We start from the raw sequence: 19,885 nt of genomic DNA, 5'->3' as shown, positions 1-19,885 counted from the left end.
TGTTTTTTTTTTGGGGGGGGGGGGGGGGTGGCTCCCTGCTGCTGTGCACACTCCTGGAAGGGAAACCGGAGGAGTATGTATCCTCCAGGTTCGTGCATGGGGCAGGCGCAGGCTGCCTGCTGCAGGCTTGGGCTCTCCACCCTGCTGCCCTCCTCCTGGGGCCTCCATGGCCCAGTGTGTGGGACTTGGTGCAGCAGGGCAGAGCAGGGCCAAGTGGAGAAGCTTCTTGCTGCTGGGAGCCCCATGCCACCATGGCGAAGTGCCCCCTGCCTGTTCGGCAGAGGTGGCGGTGCACTTCGCTGCTGCTGGATGGACGGGGCACCTTGCCATGATGGTGCAGAGCTCCCAAGAGTTTCACAAGCTTCCCCATCTAGCCCCATTCTGCCTTGCTGTGGCAGGTCCTGCCCGCTGGGCTGTGGAGGCCCTTAAGGGAGGGCAGCAGGATGGGGAGCCCAGGTCTGCAGCATTTGGCTGCCTGTCCACAGTATGCCAGTCACTTCTGGATTCTGGTCTAGCAGCCAACCCTCCTGTAGTTGAGCTGCATCTCAAATCATGCCTTGAACTTCCTGATTTTTTCCCTTCATACCTGTGCAATAGACTTATACTCATCCCTAGTAACGTGGTCAAGTTTCCACTTTCTGTAAAATTCATTTTTGAGTTTTAGCTCATTGAAATATTTGCCATTTTGCTAGACTAGCCTCTTGCTGCACTTCCTATCCTCCTTTCACCTTGGGATAGTTTGCTTTTCTACCCTTGATACAGTCTCCTTAAAGCACAACCAGTTTTTCTGGACTGCTTTTCCCCTCAGACATCTCGCCCTTGGAGTCCTGCCCACCAGTTCTCTTGAGTGCTATCTTACCTGTTGGAGTCCATATAGCTATGTGGCATTACAGACACTTTGGAGACTAGGATTAGGATTCAACATGATTTTGATAAACTGGAGAAATGCTCAAGAATTAATCAAATGATGAATTAAGTAAAGACAAGTGCAAACTCCTGTACTTGGGACAGAACAATCACACACAAATATGATAGTTTAGGCTGCAGTATTGTAGAAAGGGACCTGAGGATTTGAGTGGACCATAGGCTGAGTATGAGTAAACAGTGTGCTTTTATTGGGGTGGAGAACCCGATATTGTACTGGGTTGTATTAACAGGAGTTAATTTCACATGCAAATCAAGTGAAAGGTTTAGCAGTGGTGAAGTCTCACCCGCACTTAAACATAGACATGGGAAAATTAGAAAGAGATCAGCAGAGACTGATAACAATGATAAGAGGTCTTGGAAATGTGATTTATGGAAAGATGTTCAAAGAATGGGATTTATTTAGTCTGTAGTACAGAAGCTTGGTGGATTTGATAACAGTCTTCAGATGCTTTAAGAAGGGTAGTTATAAAGTGGATGGATTGTAGTAGATCAGGGGTGGGCAGTTATTTTGGGCAGAGGGCCGCTTACTGAGTTTTGCCAAGTCATTGAGGGCATCATGACAGGCAGTCAGGGGCAGATAAATATTAATTTTCTAAATTTTTAGGGGCCCCACGAGCCGGATAGAATGGCCTGGCAGGCCATATTCGGCCTGCGGGCTGCATTTTGCCCACCCCTGTAGTAGATTGTTGTCTCTGGCCACAAGGAACAGTACAAGAAGTAACTGTCTTGTAACTAGGGACATTTAGGTTGGATGCAGTATTAGTAGGATTTTTTTTCACTATGAGGGTGGTTAAGCATTTATGGAGTTGCCTTTCTTGAAAGTTTTCAGGACCAGGTTAGATAGACACTTGCCTGGAATTGTTCAAATAAAGATGATCTTGCCTTGAGCGGGGGATTGCACCAGATGACCTTTTGTTCTTTTCCTGTCCTTTTTTCCTATGATTCTAAGATTTTTGCAATATATTCCATAACCAGTATCCTATGTTAGTTAAGCTTGCTTTTTATGTAAATCAAGATTTTGTTATGTTATTGCCATTTAAATGTATATTGATGTATATGCTCAAGTCTTTTTTTTTTTTTCTTTTGAGAAATGTACATGCTCTTATAGGAAATTAATAAAGATTCATAATTGCTTCACTAATTTGGTTTGCCCCAATATGGTTTAGTGCCAAAAATATATTTAGTATAGTTTTAAATCTTTTACATTAATTTAAAACAGCAGAAAAAATCAGTTTAAAAATAGTTTGTGGGTAGAATGATAACAGAATCCTTACTGAGTGATACCTTTTATTGGACCAGCTGCATAGCTTGTAGAGATTTAGACTAGCTGCAGAGCACCCTTCTTCAAGTGAGACCTGAGGAAGGGTATCTTATGCTTGAAAACTTGTTTAAATCTCTCCCAAATATACAGTTGGTCCAATAAAAGTCATTGCCCACAAAATACTTTTGTTGTATCTTTTCAGGACTGTCATGACAGTTCTCTAAAACTACCACAAAATCCTAACTGTCATATATATGTTCTAATGACAGCATTTAACTCTCTAGCATGCTTAACAAATTGTACAATTTTAAGGGGGTTTTTTTTTGTTTGGTTTGGTTTTTGTTTTTTTTGCAAGTTGTTTGCCATGTTTAGGTAAAAAGAACTAGGTACCTGAAGAAAATATGGTTAATTATGTAAAAAAGCTCTGATATCAAAATAGTTAGCCAAGGCATTAGAGGGTTAGGTTTTTAAAGCTGGAAAATTACTTCAATTGGTGATACTGAGAGAGTTATTTCTTTTTCAATAAACACTGTTTCAAATAATTTTCGATATTTTCCATTGTTAAATAGGGCAATATCTATTGCACAGTTGGCATTGTAATACAAGATTAATCAGGGCTTGTTTTGATAAGAGCTAAAAGAATCTGCCTTACCATTGGAATTTCAAAAGTCTTCCATATTTTAGTTGATATGAATAGTGTGTTTACTAGGCAGTATGATTATAAACATCATATATTATGTATAATCAATAAGTAACTTTTACATTAGCCTGCATTAGCTTAAATTAGCTTGCATACCTACTGGTGTCTGGCTGCTTTACCATTCCATCCAGGTAGAGCACAGACCATCTGCAGCTGCTTCTTCAGCTTGACGGTGGGTATTTGTGTCCAAAAGCTTGCTAAGCAGAATTTTTCCAAATATTTGAGTTGGTCTAATAAAAGATATCGGATTTACCCAAAGAATCTTGTCTGCCTTTGTCCTTAGACCAACACAGCTACAACCTACATCCATTAGCCTGTAGGAATATTTCTAAATGTGAAATTTTAATAAATCGTCTTAATAATAAACAGGATTGTCTTTTCCTTCCCTGTATAGCCATATTAAAGACTTCTTGTTAAGCAAATACTGGGTTTTTTTGTGTGAGGTGGTACACTAAATAGAATCTCTTTTATATAACATTTGACTTATTTTCCCCATTACATGCAGTGAAAATGTTGTAATGCTTTGAAAACTAAAATGCATGAAAATCATGACATTCCAACTTAAGTCTTATAGCACATCATATAGTGACATGCATTTTGTTTCCATTTTTTTAAAACTTTAATGCTTTTTTAAATATAAAAGAAGGTAGAATGTCACAGAAGGAATGTATTGCTTGACATCTGCTTCTTGAAATTAACATGCATTTTAACTTGGCAGTATTTGTCTAATTATAACTTTGTTAGCTATTTCTACAATGTATTCAGATTAAACATGAGCATTTTACTTGAATTTGAGGATTGTACCTTCATGTTTTTATATGTAAGATAAAATTAGGTCGTGAGTTATACAGTTGCATTAAAATACAACTTTATGTGATATTTGAGTAAGGTTTGCAAAATGGAAAGTTAAGTAGAGGAATATCCGATAAATTTTGAATCTGCACTAATGGAAAGACTGCTTTTTGGCTTAATTGTCATTGTTATGTTAACTGTCAGCATAATATTGCTTAATTATTTAGACCTTCACTTTTTCCTCTTCATAGAAATTGTGAAGTAATTGGGACTATTTGTATAAGACTGTTTGATGAACACCCAAGATAGCTTGGGGATAATTTAAATATAAATGATTAAAATGTGCATTTTGACACCTTTTTCCTCAAAAGATGATGACGATTTTCTTGTTTGTTTCAGTCCCTGGATGACTTAAACAAATGGAGTCTACTTCTTATAACTCCCTTTATTTATGCTGACAAAATAGTTGAAGCAGAACAGATTGCATTTGTGACAGAAAGTGTTTCTGCTCAGACAGATAATTTACAGAGTATATCTAGCTCTTCAAAAAAGGTAAGTGACTGTCAATGTCTTTAAAAGAATGTAGTTTTGACAAATTTCATTTATTGATATTAACTGTCCAAGACATTTTGAAATTAAAATTAATGCTTAATAAAGTAGATATCTGTATAATGGAGATAAGGAACATAGATGATGCAAGTTCAATCAAGATTGTAACCTCCTACTGTATCTACTTCTTGAACAATAATTGCATCCTGAAGCATAATACAATGTTCTCTTACTGCGCGCGTGAAGGGAAAATTGGTTTTGTGAAATAGGAAGAGAAATAGGCTGGACATTGATTATATTAGCTTGTTAAACTTGGGAAGGTTGTACTTCATTATTCCTGGAGAAGACTCTTTTCTGCCATACTGAATGAGCAGCCCTATCTTCTGTTATCAGTGGTCTTCATTTTTGGTATATTCTGGGTAGAACCTGTTTGCCTTTCTGTGTGCATCTTTGACAAGTTTGGTTAGTAAAGAAGGATGATTTTGTGGTCAACTCACAGGGTTAGGAATGAGAAGATTTTGAGATTTTATTCTTTCCTGCCTTTTAATATGATCTTGAGTAAATCATTTTCAGGGCCTACTTTTTTTTCAAATGTACTAAACAACTACAAGAGTAGCTGAAGTAAACAAACTCTAGGGTTTGGCATTTCTTAAAGATGCTGATTCAGCAAGGTGTTTAACTTCTGAGTGTCTGAATAGGCTTATTAAAATTAGTACTGAAGTGAGGTCTAAATCAGGTTCATCTTCCTGTAAAATGAGCATCAGACTTCAATTTATCTATCTCACTGTGCGGGCCCTCTCCCGATCCCATCCTCGTCTCCGTGTGCGGGCCAGGAGCGATCCGGGCCCTTTTTCGCACCGCGCGGGCTGTGGCCAGCAGCCCGGGCACGCTGGGTCGGAGAAAACAGGCAACACGCTAGAATTAGTCACGGATGCGTAATGGTTGATTCAAGATTGTTTACTTACAGCGAAGATGGTCACGGTGTAGGCTGGACAGTTTCCCAGGCACAGCTCCGCTTAAACCCTCGTTTGAGGACTCCGACAATATTCGATCACTCCCACAGAGTTGTCAAGGCTCCGTGGATCCTTTCGAAGAGCTCAAAATAGACTCACACGAAGTTTGCTAGGCTTCGTGGAACGAAAGCGCGCAGGGAAGGGATACGTCGAGGATTGCGAACGGCGGCAGGGAGAGGCTAGAGGCTGATCAGACCCCTATTGCCTGCTTAAAATGCACTGGGTTCGATAGGCTCCACAGCGCTTAGAGATCTTCACACAGCGTGAAGTCTCCTCCTCCTGGTGTTCGTGGAGTCCTCCCTTACGGGGGTTCTCCTCGGAGTTCTCCAACTTGGGCAGAAACCACCCAAGCCTTTTATACGGCTAGCAAGCCAATCACTAGCCGCCACGTGTGAATAATTTAACGCAAGCCAATAATGGGGCTCGAATTAGAATACGAATGGCGGGAACTCTTTGCAAAGTGCATTTCTGTGCTGCAAAGAAGCAATGCACACTGCAAAGAAAGCTACAATTTGGCGGGAAAATAATTCAGTGGTGCCAAAGTGCACACAAAAACAAAAATCACACCCTTTGGGTTGTGACACTCACAAAGGGTGTTAAAACTAAATTTTCAATATTTGAAAATGTTCTTGAGGTTCTTCATGGATTAAAAACTGGAATATATAGCAATGACACAATCTTCATAACAGATCTGTTGTATTACAATAGGCAATTTTAAGTAGGAGGCAAATATAAAACTAGGGGTATACAACTGAAGATTTTTTTGGGCCAATACCAATGGCCAATTATTAATGAGCCATATTGGCTGATACTGATCCGATTGCAGATATGCAGCCCACGGGTGCTTGTGGGACAGAGCTGCAAGCGGCTTGTCCAGGGGGCATGGGGAGGGAGGGGGGTGGCGGCTCCTGCTGCTGTGTGCACCCCCGGGGCAGGCATAGGGGTCATGTGCCCCCAGATCTGTGTGTGGGGCAAGGGCAAGCTGCCACTGCAGGCTGGGACCAGGGGCTGCACTGGGCTCTTCCTGGTGCAGGGGTTGGGCTGGGGCTGCACTTGTGGCGGGTGACTGTGGTGCCGGGACTAGGCCTGTGAGGTGGGTTCCCCTGTAGACCTCCCCTCCCAGCACTGCTGTCACCTGCCCTGAGCACACGCCCAGCCCACCAATCCCACTGGGAACAGCCCAGTACAGTCCATGGCTCCAGTCTGCCCATCCTTGCTCTATGCACAGATCTGGGGGGCTAATTCCCCCTGTGTCTGCCCCAGGGGTGCATGCACTGGCAGGAGCTGCCCCCACCCTCTCCCCGCAGCTCCATCCTGCGCCCCGCCCCAGCTGAGCAGTGCCTGCCCCTGTCCCAGCCCCAGCCCCAGCCCCAGCCCCACTCCCTCCCTCACAGTGGAGTCCCTTGATCTGCCCCCCCCCACCTCTTCCCTCCCCTATGCTCCTTCACCTCAACAGACTTACCAGCTGGATTCTGCTCTCCAAGCTCCTGGGCTGGCTGCATGACTGCTGCAGCTGTGCGCATTCACACACCACTTATTGGCAGCACTGTCAGCCACATCAGCCAAAAAAGCTGATTGCCAATAATGTCAATTTTCCTTTTATCGGTGCTGATCTGATATAGACCAATGTATTGGTGCACCTCTATATAAAACAAATGCCTTCTTTATTATTATGGTCGATGCATGCTGTATTCGCAAAAACATTGGCTGAATGAGACTCTTCTAACATTTGAATTATTGGTTGCATAAAACCTCTAAGCTATATATGCATAAACAATAGTTATCCAAATTTTATTACAGTTTCATATGAATCTAGTACAATTTCAGCCTCTCTTCTGGATATTTGCTTTTATAAACTCTTCTCGTTCAGATGAGGTAGAAATATGTATTTATGATTTTTTATATATATATATATATATATATATATGTACATGCACACACATGCACATGAATGCGCATGTATGCGCACACCCACATAAATCAAATAGCTGAAAATTGTTTCCTAATTTCACTAATTTACTTACAGCTCATAAGTTAACAGTTCAGTGCCCAAAAGGACCATTTAATCATTTAGTTTAACCTTTTTCATAAAATAAGCACTTGAACTTTACCCAGATACCCCTATCTCTAATTCTATTATATATATTTTGACTGACTCAAGATTGGAGTAAAATTATCCAATATTTTAGCTATGTTTAAGACCTCGTTTTAAAATGTAGTAATTATAAGTGAGTAGTCTTAGTTCAACTGCCTGGTTGAGTCTCTTCATCAATTTTGGGGCTGTTTTCTTACCAAGGCAGTTAAAATCTGAGCCCTCCAAGTTTGTCATGCATATCTAAACTCTAGCACAGCGTTTCCCAACTGGTGTGCTGTCAGCCACGTCCAGGTGTGCCACGGAATCTTGGAGGGGGCGGGGGGGGCTTCCGGGGATGTGTGACTACAGGCAGTAATGCCACTGCCGCCCCGTACTGTCACTGCGCCCCAGCCAGCCCTGTGCCAATACCCCCCTTTCCCTGCTCTCTGTTTGGCCGCTTGCCAAGCGCCCCCCTTCAGTGTTCAGCCCCCCCGCCTTGGCTTGGCATTTGGCTGTTTGCCACCCCACCCCCTGCATTTGGCTGGTGTGCTGAGGGGCAGAGAAGGCCGGGTAAGTGTGCCGTGGAGCGGAAAAAGTTGGGAAATGGTGCTCCAGCACAACATTAGACTTCATCTACTTGGGAACTACAAATAAACCTGACACTGTCGTCCTTCAGAAGTGGATTACATTAAAGTAATACAATAAATTAAGAAATAATAATACTAAATTTTTGTTTGAGTATTTGCTGAGGTAGTAGCAATTAAAATAGACATTTTTCCAAGAATTAATTACTTTTCAGTTTATTAAATATGGTGTTAAAAAGGCATTTTAATTGTCTGTTGTGTTTAGTGGAAAAAGAGAAAACTGTACGAAAACACTCTGGTGACAATAGTTTCAAAATATTTGTAGTATTCCGTAGGGAGTTCATTTGTCTGCCAGTATTTAAAAAGGCTCTGCTGTGAAGGTTAACTTAATCTCACAAGTAGTCTGTATATTTGAAATTCTTAGCATACATAGATATAGACTTATGTTAAAATATTTGTTTATCTATCTGTGTGGCTGAATTTATATTTGTGTTCCTGTTCTGGTCTTCTTGAGAAGATACAGATTTTTCATCAGGCTTGACAATTAAATGTTGATGATCTATTTTTTGTTGCTTTTAAATACCTTATCTCTAAATGTTTTAGTTATTCCCATAGTATGTTTTCCTGGCTGCTAGAATAACAGCTTGGAGCAAACTGATACACTCTTCAGGTAGAAGTCTAAGAGCATCACTTTTATAGTGCTTCTATTACCAACTTCCCAGTGATCATGGTTATTGAAGTTGCTGTAGAAGTTTGCTGTGTTCCATTTATGATTTTGAAGGCTTTATAAAAGTAACACTCTGATTAACTTAATCCATGGTCTGCTTCTGCTGCTTGTCTCTGCATTCTTCTTAACATATTTGAGCTGAAAGACATGCTGCTGCTCTGAATTAAAAAGGGAAGTGAAGAGATTTAGCTGCAGAACACAGTTCTTTCCATGCTACTTACTGTAGTAAATCTTTTTGTTTGTGTTCTGCAGAGATTTCAAAACTTTGATCTCTGAGAAAGAAGTACTTGTGCTCACCTGTTCCTCTCAAAACTCAGTTCAGCCTTTGTTTACATCTGTCAGGACTGAATAGAAATCAAGTCCTGTACCAGGTATCAGCTGATACATGACCCTCCTTTGATAAGGTTTCTTTGGGATTGTTTTGTCTGTTCTTGGGCTTATGTACTCACAATTCTCAGTCATGGGGGATGCACTTGTGTGTAGAACTGAATGTTGGAAACAGCTTCTCTATCTCGGATTCAAAGGTTAAGTTAATCGCAGTGGTCATTGCTTTAAAGACACGGTGGTTTTAGGGAAAAGTTTTTTTTAAAAGAGATTCTGAGGATGTGCTGTGTTCTGTTTATGCTGACCTTGCTATTATGTTTATGTTGATGTTCCCATGTTGGCTTCACTTCTTATTGTTTTTTTTTAAGATTGTACATTTCCAGGATAGCAATGTCAACTTTATATATGGAATCACCTTTATGTATATATATCCTCTCCCTTTATATAATATATACTTTTCTCCCTTGTATATAAGGACATTCTATATATACGTGTAACATATACACACATACATGTGCACATGCCCCTTTTTCTGTCCTAGAAATGCCTGTGTATGTAATATTGTAAATATTGGTTAAGTTCCTCTCTCTAGATCTCGAAATTACAACTAGATTTTTTTTTCTTAATATATATTCTTAGATTGTGAAGTGGTCAGACTATTGTTCACCTTTGGCCTATAAATCTGGGGAAACATTTAAATTAATTGCCAAAGCAAGTGTGGATAATTTCAGTAACCTTGGAATAGCATTCATGGAAGACAGACTTCAAATGGATAATGGAATGGTGCCAAACAAGATTGTTTGTAAGTATCCTCATAAATCTTTTTATCTAGTGCAGCATACTAGTTTTACACTTATAAGTTCAATACATATATACAAATAAAAATACTTTTGTCGTATTAATAGATGTTGTCCAGAAGGACAGTAAGTTGCTCATTTCAAAGAGAACATTTTAAGTTTCTTCCACTTAACACCTAACGCATAGAGAAAATTGAAATATGTTGTTCAAGTTTGCCTGACTTGAGATTTTATGAAGTTTATTACAAATTTGTATTAGAAATGCTAGCCAGAAAATTAATTGTTCAAGAAATCTTCAAAATAATACCATATTTATCCATTTATATTTAAATGCCCAGGTCATTACTGTGTCATACAAAAGCCAAAGTTACTGTCAGCAAAAATTTAGATGTATGACAACGTCCCTGAGGACATGAGATGCTGTAGCACAATTTTTTAGAAAAGTTAATGTAACAGTTGCAAAGATCAAGCTGACTAAATAATTTTGGCATATAATTTATTTACTGAAATGTTGCTTTGGTTAACAAATTTCAGCCTAATTGTCTGAATAGCTTGATCTGGAAAGATTTCAGGACTATGCTATCAAAACTGGAAAAGAAAATGGCAATTCTACTTTTATACCATAACATCTTAAGTGCTCTATCTGATCTGTGCAATTGAGAGTATCCCCTCCCAGAATATTCGATCTAAACTATTTTTGCTGTTCTGCTGGTTTAATTGTTTATACAGTCTCTGAGCCATAAACCAATTTCCAGGAAGCTTGAATCCTCCCATGACACCACTTCAGGCTTGAGCTTATCTGGAGTAATTGAATATCTGTGGGTTTCATGACTCCCTTTAGTGGTTGAAACTCCATTCATTGGAATAGGGACTTGCAACCTAGGTCCTGATTACAAGATCATAGAATCATAGAAGTAGGGTCGGAAGGAACCTTGTAGAACTTCAAGTCTGACCCCCTGGCTGGGCAGGAGAGAAACTGGGCTCAAGTGACCCCAGCCATGTAGGCATCGAGCCACTTCTTGAAGACCCCCAGAGTAGGAGCCAGCACCACTTCCCTTGAAAGTTGGTTCCAGATCCTAGTCGCCCTAACTGTGAAGATAGTTTTCACTGTTGCTGTTTGGATTACTGAATATTCATATCTTGGTAGTAAAGCTCCAGCACACATAATTGAGGGTTACCCATCTTATCTTGCAACATGTTGCCTAGGACATTCCTCTAAAAGGTGGGATCCCTTAGAAGGAGCCAGCAACTAGGGGTGTGCAAAGCGGGCCGTATTCAGTTTGGATTCAGAAATGGCCTGATTCGGGGGACAGTGATTCGATTCGTTGATTCAGATCACTGTCCCCAATTTGATTAATCTGAATCCAAATCTGAAGATTCGATGCTGATTCAGAGAATCAGCGATTTAGCCATAGACACATCTTTAAATGTTTTTTCTACATACCTCGAGGCGTGGCTCATAAATGCTGTGATGCTGGGGTTGATGGAGTGTCCCACAGGTGCATGGGAGGCCCCCCGCGTGCTTGGCGGTGAACCTGGAAGTGGACCAGAACTACTTCTGGTCCACTTCTGGGTCTGCTGGGGGGTCCCCTCCACAGTCCCTGGCTTGGTGATCGGTCACAAGGGGACACTGGGTGCTCCCCCTCCCCCCCGACCAAGGAGGCACCAGTTACCAGTGTGTGGGGCCCCCATGCACGCTCCCCAGTGGACCTGGAACTGAACCGGAAGTGCTTCTGGTCCACTTCTGGGTCTGCTGCCGAGTGCGCTGGGGAGCCCCGCGCGCTCCCGTGGGACACTCCATCCGCCCCAGCATCTCAGCATTCGCAAGCCACCTGGTACCTTGAGGTATGTAGAAAAAACATTTAAAGCTGTGTCTATGTCTGAATCTCCGAAACTTTCCGAATATCTCTGAATCAATATGGAGGGTTCTGATTTGATTCAGAGAGATTAAAGGGTCTCCTGATTAGATTCGGAGATTTGGCCACCAAATCGGGCCGAATGTCCTCTGAATCAAATCGGGGACCGAAGCTTTGCATAGCCCTACCAGCAACCTATGGCTCACAGGCTGGATCTGGCCTACAGAGCCATTTTATCTGGCCTGCAGAACCAGGAGCCAGCATTTCAGCAGTCGGGGCTTTTGTGGTGTTGTGGGGGAGGGGGAGAAGGGTCTTTCACCCATGTGGTGGGGAGAAATGGCAGTAGCAGCACTTGGTGGGGAGGGGGGGGAGTGGTGACTGCAGTTACAGCTCTGGCAGCAGCTTAAGCAGCAGTGATACAGGCGAGGTTGCCAGCCCCTACCCTAGATTAAATGTCTGCCCTTATCAGGCAGTTTAGGATATTGTGAACAGAAGAGGTTTAGGGCATCCAGTCCCAGAATATATTTCAGCATGGTGGCTGGTATATTGTCTTGAGAGGGGGAATATGTGGGCTCAGGTACCTTGAGGCAGAAGAAACTATACCTACATCTCCCACGTACTGGGTAAATGCTCACAGTTTACTGGGCTATTGCATAAAGGGGAGGACATCACCACTTTTCTTCTTCCTGTTAATTTAGCCTTAGTTTTCTTTGATTTTCTTAGGCGTGCCCAGAAAAGAAATGTTTAATTCACTACAATGCCCTGTTCTGCTTTTTGTTGTCAAGAAAAGTGAAACTAATTAAAATGTTTGGAGTTTGAAACATTTTTCTTGTTTGTTTAACTGTAGGAATGAAAAAAAATTGCATGACCATGCAAAAAAGTAATTTTCTTTCCATTTCCTCATTGTTCTGTAAATTTTATGGTGACACTTTTCTGCAGTGTCCCTTCTGTTGGATCAGAAATATTTTTTTCCTATTTTTGTATTTCCATTGTTAACTTTAAACCAGTTCTGATTAGTTTTTTACTTTCTGCTTTTCTGGGTCATTATCTGTTCTGGTCCAAGAGCTTAGAGCTATCCTTTTCTTACTGCAGAGCAAAGATAATTCATACTTTTCCATATCTTCATAACTTTTGCCCCCCAAAAGTACAAAAAAACCTTATGGCTCAGTGCTTCTACCATGTTCATTATCATCCAAGTTTATACAGCTTGTTTTGGAACAGCAGTGAGCAAAGTTTCCATTCTGTTCCTCAGTCTGGACCAGTATTTTTTATGGCTTCATCCATCACTTTTTTTGCTTTTCTTCAATCAGAGTGGAGCAGGCCAAATTGAGTGAACTATACTGAGTGAACTAAAATATGCTTCATCTGCTAGAAGCACCTCGCAGGAAAGGCATAAGGGATGTCCTGCTTCAGCCATTTCCAAATTATGAACCTTTGTCCAGGCAGAGAAGTCAGGTCTAGATAGATAGACACTGCTCTGTGCTTGTCCTTTCACAGCATCTGGAACTTGAGTTAATGAAAGCATATCTTATTTAGTTACTTTGAGGTACATATCTACTCTACCTTCTGCCTTGCATATTTGAACCATGCATCCACAGTCAACATTGACTTCAGTGTAAAAAATGGTTGTTCATTCCCTCTAAATGTCTCAAGTTAGCCTTTCAAAATCAAAGACAATTGAAATTAGAGGTTATATAATGAATCACTGGCAGAGTTAAGAACAGAACATTTGGCTTCCAGCCTGAATTCTGTATAAATTCCCAGCACCTCAGGTAAACGGGCCGAGTTCACTGCGTTTCAGGGAGTGGGTAGTTCTTAGTTTCTAAAATGAGAAAACTTCTAGTAGTATAATGAGTTGTTCTGAAATTAATTGAAAATCACCTTGAATATCAAGGCTGTTGATACTCAACATTACTATTTTTATATATTTTATATAATTTTTCTCTCTCAGCTGTTCATTTACAGGAATCTGCTCTTAAGAAGTTAGAACAGGTGGCCTCAGCTGTGGAAGAGAAGAAAAGTGCTAATGGCACAGAAATGGAAGAACTGACCCCTGCTATACCTTTAGAGTCTACTGCTGAATATGAATCAGATGTAGCTGATCCTCCAGGAGGAGGTGGTGAAGGGATGCAAGCAGAGAGATCCAAGCTAGAAAGAGGACATGAGTCTCAGGATGAATCTAATAACCTTCCTGATAAAGAAACAGGTTTTGGAGAACACCACCATCTTCATCTTTCAAGCTGTCATGAGTGCTTGCAACTTGAAAGCAGTACCATTGAGTCAGTAAGATTTGCTTCTGCAGAAAACATTCCAGAACTTCCTGATGATTGCAGTGGCAGCTTGGAAGAAGTTACTGATGACTTTCTGGCAAGAGACATAAAAAGAATAAATCTTAGTGGGAAGCCTCCTAATATTTTGGTTTATGTGGGTTCTGACTATATGAAAACAAAATTTGAGCAGATAGAATCAATCCTCAAGGAATGCATTGATCCAGACAATTATGTAATCTACCCGTTGCTGGAGAAGCAAATTCTGAAAGTTCCATGGCTTGATAACTCTTTGTTGTTGGTCATTGCCACAGAGGAACCCATTTCTGAGGACAATCATAAACAATTTCTGACCTTCTTGTCAAAAGGTGGAAAGATTTTAGGACTTTCTACCTCTTTTACTTTTGGCAGTATAAAAGTGAAGAGCAAAAATGAACTGAATAAGACCATCCATGAACTGGTGGTCTTTAAAGCAGACAACACTGAAGTTAAATTAAACCTTTTGACTAGTGGCAGTGTTTTTGAGGAGGATGTTCAGGAAGATATCAAGAAAGCAAGGCCACTGAGTCGCTTAAATAATCCAGATAAAGATATAGTTATTATTCACCTGACTTATGGAGACATTAGAGGAGAAGCCATTCTTTGTCAGGTATGAAGTGTATTAAGACCTAACTTACCTTTTTGCTGTAACATGAAAGAGTTGCAGTGCTGAATTTCAATAGATTTTTCCATCGAAAGCTATTTTTTTGGCCTCTGTAATCTACAAACAAAGGCAAAGCACCCTTCTGTATTTGCTCAAATACAAGTTGAGATTTCCCACCCCCCAAATCTGCATGGGGCAAAAACCTCCTTGTCTTACAGTTGCATACAAATAAAATCATTAAATACTAGAGGTGCACTGATACATTGGTCCCATATTCAATTGGCACCAATATAAGGAAAATTGACAGTATTGGCAGTCCCCTTTTTTTGGCTGATGTGGCCAATGATGTCAGTGATAAATGCCACGTGCATGCATGCAGCTGCAGCACAGCATGCAAGTGGCCAGGAGCGCAGCCCGGCAGTGTGGAGAGCAGCCAGGTCAGGTTGGTAAGACCTGTGAGGGAAGGGGTGTGCGAGGGGTCCGGCAGATCAAGACTCCTGCGGTGAGGGAGACAGTGGGGCTGGGGTTTAGGCAGACGCTGCACATCAGGGGCCGGACAGAGCTGCGAGTGGCTCATACAGGGGATGTGGCGGGGTGGGGCTAGGCACACCCTGGGAGGGCATGGGTGGTGTGTGTGCCTGGATTGGTGCATGGGGCGATGGTGGGCTGCCGCTGCAGGCTGGAACTGGGGGTAGTGACAGGTTCTTCCTGGTGGGGGGGGGCTGGGCCTGGCTTTGCTTGAGGAGGGCAGCAGCAGTGCTAGGAGGGGGATTGCGGGGAGGGGCGGAGGGGTGAGAGCCCCCCCCCCCAACCCTCACTCCCAGCACTGCTGCCACCCACCCCGAGTGCAGCCCAGCCCTGTCATCAGGAAGAGCTTGGCATTGCCCCGGCCCCAAGCTGCCCTTGTCCCACGTGCAGATCTGGGGGCACATACCCTCCCGGGGTGCGCGCAGTGGTGGGAGCCACCCCCCTTCCCCACAGCTCTGTCCTGCACTCTGCCCCAGCTGTGCAGCCCTAGCCCACTCCCTCCCTCACTGCTTGGGCCTCAGTCTGCCCCCCCTCCCCACACCCCTTCCTTCCTCCCTCGACCCTTCCTTCCTCCCTCGCCCCTTCTCCCCCAACAGACTTACCAGCCAGATGCCGCTTTCTGTGCTGCTGGGCTGCATATTGGCAATTGGATCGGTATCAGCCAACATGGCTTATTAAAAATTGGCCATCGGTATCAGCCCAAAAAATCTCTATCGGTACACCCCTATTAAATACATTGCCTATCATTAAACTGCTGCCAAGCAGCATGTGCTCAGTAATAGAAACCAACTAAATGGATTAAATGCAGGCAACACTGAGCATGACTATATAACGCATGACCCCCCCCCCCATGAGGTAAACATACAGATGGGAACTTTTTTATTATTATTATTATTATTATTTACAAATTTTATTTAAAACACACTCCACCCTGAACTTGCAAAGCTTCACATATTGAGCATTTTTGTTTTAACAGCATTTCATATTGCAAACACTACATATCCAAAAACATACAGCTACATATATTAAACTCTTAAACAACATACATCAGCTTCCTCAAAAAAAACTCATACAGAACTCTTTTCCTTCATATAGAATCCCATGAAAAACAGTTACCTCAGTAACCACCTGAAACTCTCGACCCCTCCAATCAGTCCTCTCTGTTGGTTGAGTGAAACAAGTACAGTATGTCCTATCCTTTTTTTTCTTCACTTCTCCACTTCTTCTTCTCTGATCTCTTCCTAGTCCCGTTTGATGTAGTATTTTAGTTCATGCAGCCCCAGCTTCAGATCCATTCTTTCAGTGAAAATTGACTCTTTAAAAACTCAGAGGTTTCTTACTTTCCATAAACTAGTTTTAACACATGCTAATAAAGTCCTTAATAGCATTTCCTCCAGTCTCTTTGGTATGAGTCCATATAGTACCATCTCCTGTGCTATCGGTTTATTTTGGTGACACTCAGAAAGTGGCAGATTCTTTCCCACACCCCTTTGTTATATGTACATTCCCAAAACACATGTCCCATGGTTTCTTCTTCCCTGCACTTCTCCGTTGGGCACCTTGATGAACTCATCAAGCTTTATCTGTGTTGCATCTCTCTCACTGGCAGGATATTTTTTACAACCATCTATGATAGGTCAGCATGTTCTCCTTTTAGTTGTTTACTCACCACTGCTCCCCACACCTTCTTTACTTGTCCTTCTGTGAAGTTTCCCTCCAGTGCCATCCTGTCTCTTTCTCTTACTGCTTTCATGAATTTCTTACAGACTTTCTGGACTGCCAGCCCTACCTTCCCTATTTCTGCATGAAACCTTCCATCCTGGTGCAATGAATCCATGCTTACCACACCCATAGACTCTCGAAGAGGTTTGATATATTCCTCATTTCCTCAAAATTGCAGCTGCATGAAATCCAGTGATAAATATTGCTTTCCTCTTTCCCTCTGATACCACCATGCATACTGTGTTTACATAGTTGGCATAGATGAAGAATCCCAAGTCTGGCAGCCCACATCCCCCAGTTTCTCTTGCTTTTTGCAGTTCTGCGCTAGCCAACCTTTCTCTTTTGGCATTCCATAAGAACACACATTTTCCTCTGTACTTTTGCTATCTGTTGCCACATGTATAGAATAATTGGCAGTAACCCAGCGTTAACTGCCACCACTTTTCCAGCAAAGAACAGCATCCTTCCAGACCATAACCAAAGTATTTGGTGTATCCTTGCCATCACCTTTTTCCATGCTGTATCACCTTTCCTCTCAGCATCCATCCTAGGATCTCCCCTAGCACTTTTAATTTCTCTCTCTCTTATTTGAAGGCCCAACTTCTCCAACTCCCTCCAGTTCTGCACTCCTTTCGATCTATTTAGTTTAGTTCCCATCGCTTCTCCATACTCTGTATGCTTTAGCACCCTTTCCATAGAAGGGTGGAAAGGTGCACCCTTTCCATTCTATCTCTAACTAGTACTTTCATATTATCCATGTATAATATGCATTTTACCTCACCCCCTACCAGTATCTTTACTCTCCTTATGACCTTGTCTTTTCTTATTCTTTGTGCTAATGGTTCAATGCCACACACAGATAGTGGTGATGGGGCACCCTTGCCTCACTTCTGTATGGATTTTTAAGGTCCTACTTAGATGATCATTAATTTGGACTTGACTCTGCCTTTCTATACAATAGCCTTATTCAACACACAACTTTCTCTGGGAACCCCATTTTCCTAGCACTTCAAATATGTAATCATCATGAATCATGATCCACTCTGTCATACTTTTTCTAAATCTAGGTTTGCTATAACTGTGTTTGTTTTCCTGTCTTGGATGTGGGACAGTGCATCTGATCTCTCTGATAATTTTGGAGATCCTTTTACCTGGTACTGTGCATACTTGGTCTTCATGTATTATCTTCTGGAGGTTTTTCCTCATTCTGAAAGCCAGTGTCTTGGCTGTTAACTTATAGTCCATATTAAGGAGTATAATCAGTCTCCAGTTTTTCAAGAGTTCCTTTGCTCCTTTCTGGAAGAGTAAGATCACAATGCCTATTGTAAAATCTTTTCCTGCTTCCCCTGTTTCCGCTTTTTCCTCAAAAACTTCCATTCTATCCCTCTCTATTTATCCTTAAAACTTCTCATAAAATTTCATAGGTCTGCTCCTGGCGATCTCCCTCTTAAAGGTTTTTAAACACTCCTTGACTTTCTTTAAGCTTATCTTTTCTTCCATCTTTACTTCTTCCTCCTCTACTTTCTCTTCAGTCTCTTCCAGCAAATCCTTCATCTTATTCCTGTCTATCTCCTGCTTCTGATATAGCTCTTCATAAACTCTTCACATTGCCTCTAACACCTCCTCCTGCTTTTCCACCTGGTACCACCTTCCTGCACTGCTTTTAATTTTCCTTTTGCTGTCTTCACTGTAGCCAAAAAGTGTAAGGATCACTCTTCATTTTCTACCACCGAGGGTGTTTGTGCTAAAAACATGTTTCTCTCATCTTTCTTTTAAACCAGCTTTCTATCTCTTGCTTTGTTTCTTCTAGTTCTTGTTGTACCTGTCTTCCTTCAGCTCCTTTTAGGAGCTCCTGCATCTTTTTTGTAGCTCACTCAGATCTTTCGTTCTTTTCCGTTTTTGGCCTTCCTTCCTTCCTTCCTGAAGAATTATCCCATCCTCCTCTTCATCATCCACCATTCTCTGATACTCTTAAAAATATTTCTTTAGTGTTCTCCACCCCTTATGCTGTCTTGTGTACCTTTGACATACCTCCTTATCTTGTAAGAGTTGCGCATTTAAATTCCTCACACCCCTTTTCCTTATGGGGCTTTTACCAAGACTCAGTTCTGTGTTCAGCATCTGGTGATTAGTAAATGCTGCACATATGGTTTCTTTCTTTCTTCCTTATCTCTGTTTATTTTGATACAAAGTCAGTTCTTGATTGTTCCTTTCCACAGGAGTCAGTTCTAATGAAAACTTTCTCCCTTGCCCACGCATCTCTTAATGACTCTTTAATTAATTATATTTGTAACAATCTGGATGAACTGTCTAAAGGTCTGCCTCCTCCTTTCCTTGTTCTGTCACCTCCTTCTGTTATGTAGTTGAAGTCCCCCACTATTATCAGTGGTCTCCCTCTGACCACATAAACTGCTTTCTAAGCAGAGCCTTCCTCCCCTCACTCTAGTGATGCATATACATTGAAAACTTCTAATTCTGCTCCCCTGGGTGATGTTATCATTCGCTTCAGTCTACAACTGATGTCTTCTACCTTCTGTGCTTCCACCTTTGGGTTCTTGAATAGCATTGCCCCTCCAGCTGCTTTGTTGTCAATTGTCCTTGGCCATCAAGATGGTCTCCACTTCTGCCTCTTCTCAAAACATTTATAATCCCTCTCCCCCAGTATACCACATTCTTGTAGGTAGATTATGTCTGCCTTTACTTGATTTAACATTGGTTTGACCTGTTCCCATCTCTTCCTTGTTAAGACATTCCTGACATTTAACTGAAGCTATAATCAGTGCAGTTGCACTTGTGTTAAACTGAGTGCGCCTGTCTCTTTGCGAATCATCTGTGCCGCTGCTTGTCATGGTCAGCTCTGGCCCCTCCCCCCCATGCCTGTTTCTCTTGTTAGCTGCCTGCTTGCTTTTGCAGCTAGGAAGGCTTCCAGTTTCCTGCTGCACCCCACCTGGGGTCCAGTCATTTGGCTTTAATGCTGCTTGAGTCCTCCAAGACCTGTCCAAATACCATAGTTGTCCCTCATTTTCTTTATCCACAGAACTCATTGCACATATTTTTCCAGACCTCTCTCTATGTCTGCTTCCTTTGATGTATCCACATACATTCAGACAATAATCACTCT

At 41.8% G+C, this 19,885-nt stretch overlaps 1 protein-coding gene across 7 annotated transcripts in view; it reads left to right on the top strand.

The window, feature by feature from the left end:
* HLCS (holocarboxylase synthetase) overlaps positions 1–19,885 on the top strand; it is a 196,387-nt gene that overhangs the window by 8,593 nt on the left and 167,909 nt on the right. For 4 of the 7 annotated variants that reach the window (XM_025212046.1, XM_025212047.1, XM_025212045.1 and 1 more), the window contains 4 exons: positions 4,080–4,232; positions 9,591–9,753; positions 13,556–14,520; positions 16,138–16,227. In XM_025212046.1, the coding sequence (XP_025067831.1) occupies positions 9,702–9,753; positions 13,556–14,520; positions 16,138–16,227 (1,107 nt within the window). In that variant the 5' untranslated portion in view covers positions 4,080–4,232; positions 9,591–9,701. The remainder of the gene's footprint in view (positions 1–4,079; positions 4,233–9,590; positions 9,754–13,555; positions 14,521–16,137; positions 16,228–19,885) is intronic. The other 3 variants (XM_025212049.1, XM_025212048.1, XM_006030385.3) reach the window with 1 other exon arrangement.

This window comes from Alligator sinensis, unplaced genomic scaffold (assembly GCF_000455745.1).
Source record: "Alligator sinensis unplaced genomic scaffold, ASM45574v1 scaffold69_1, whole genome shotgun sequence".
NCBI classification, from domain to species: Eukaryota; Metazoa; Chordata; order Crocodylia; family Alligatoridae; genus Alligator; species Alligator sinensis.
The sequence above is the reverse complement of the archived record's forward strand: the minus strand, read 5'-3'. Positions and strand labels throughout refer to the sequence as shown.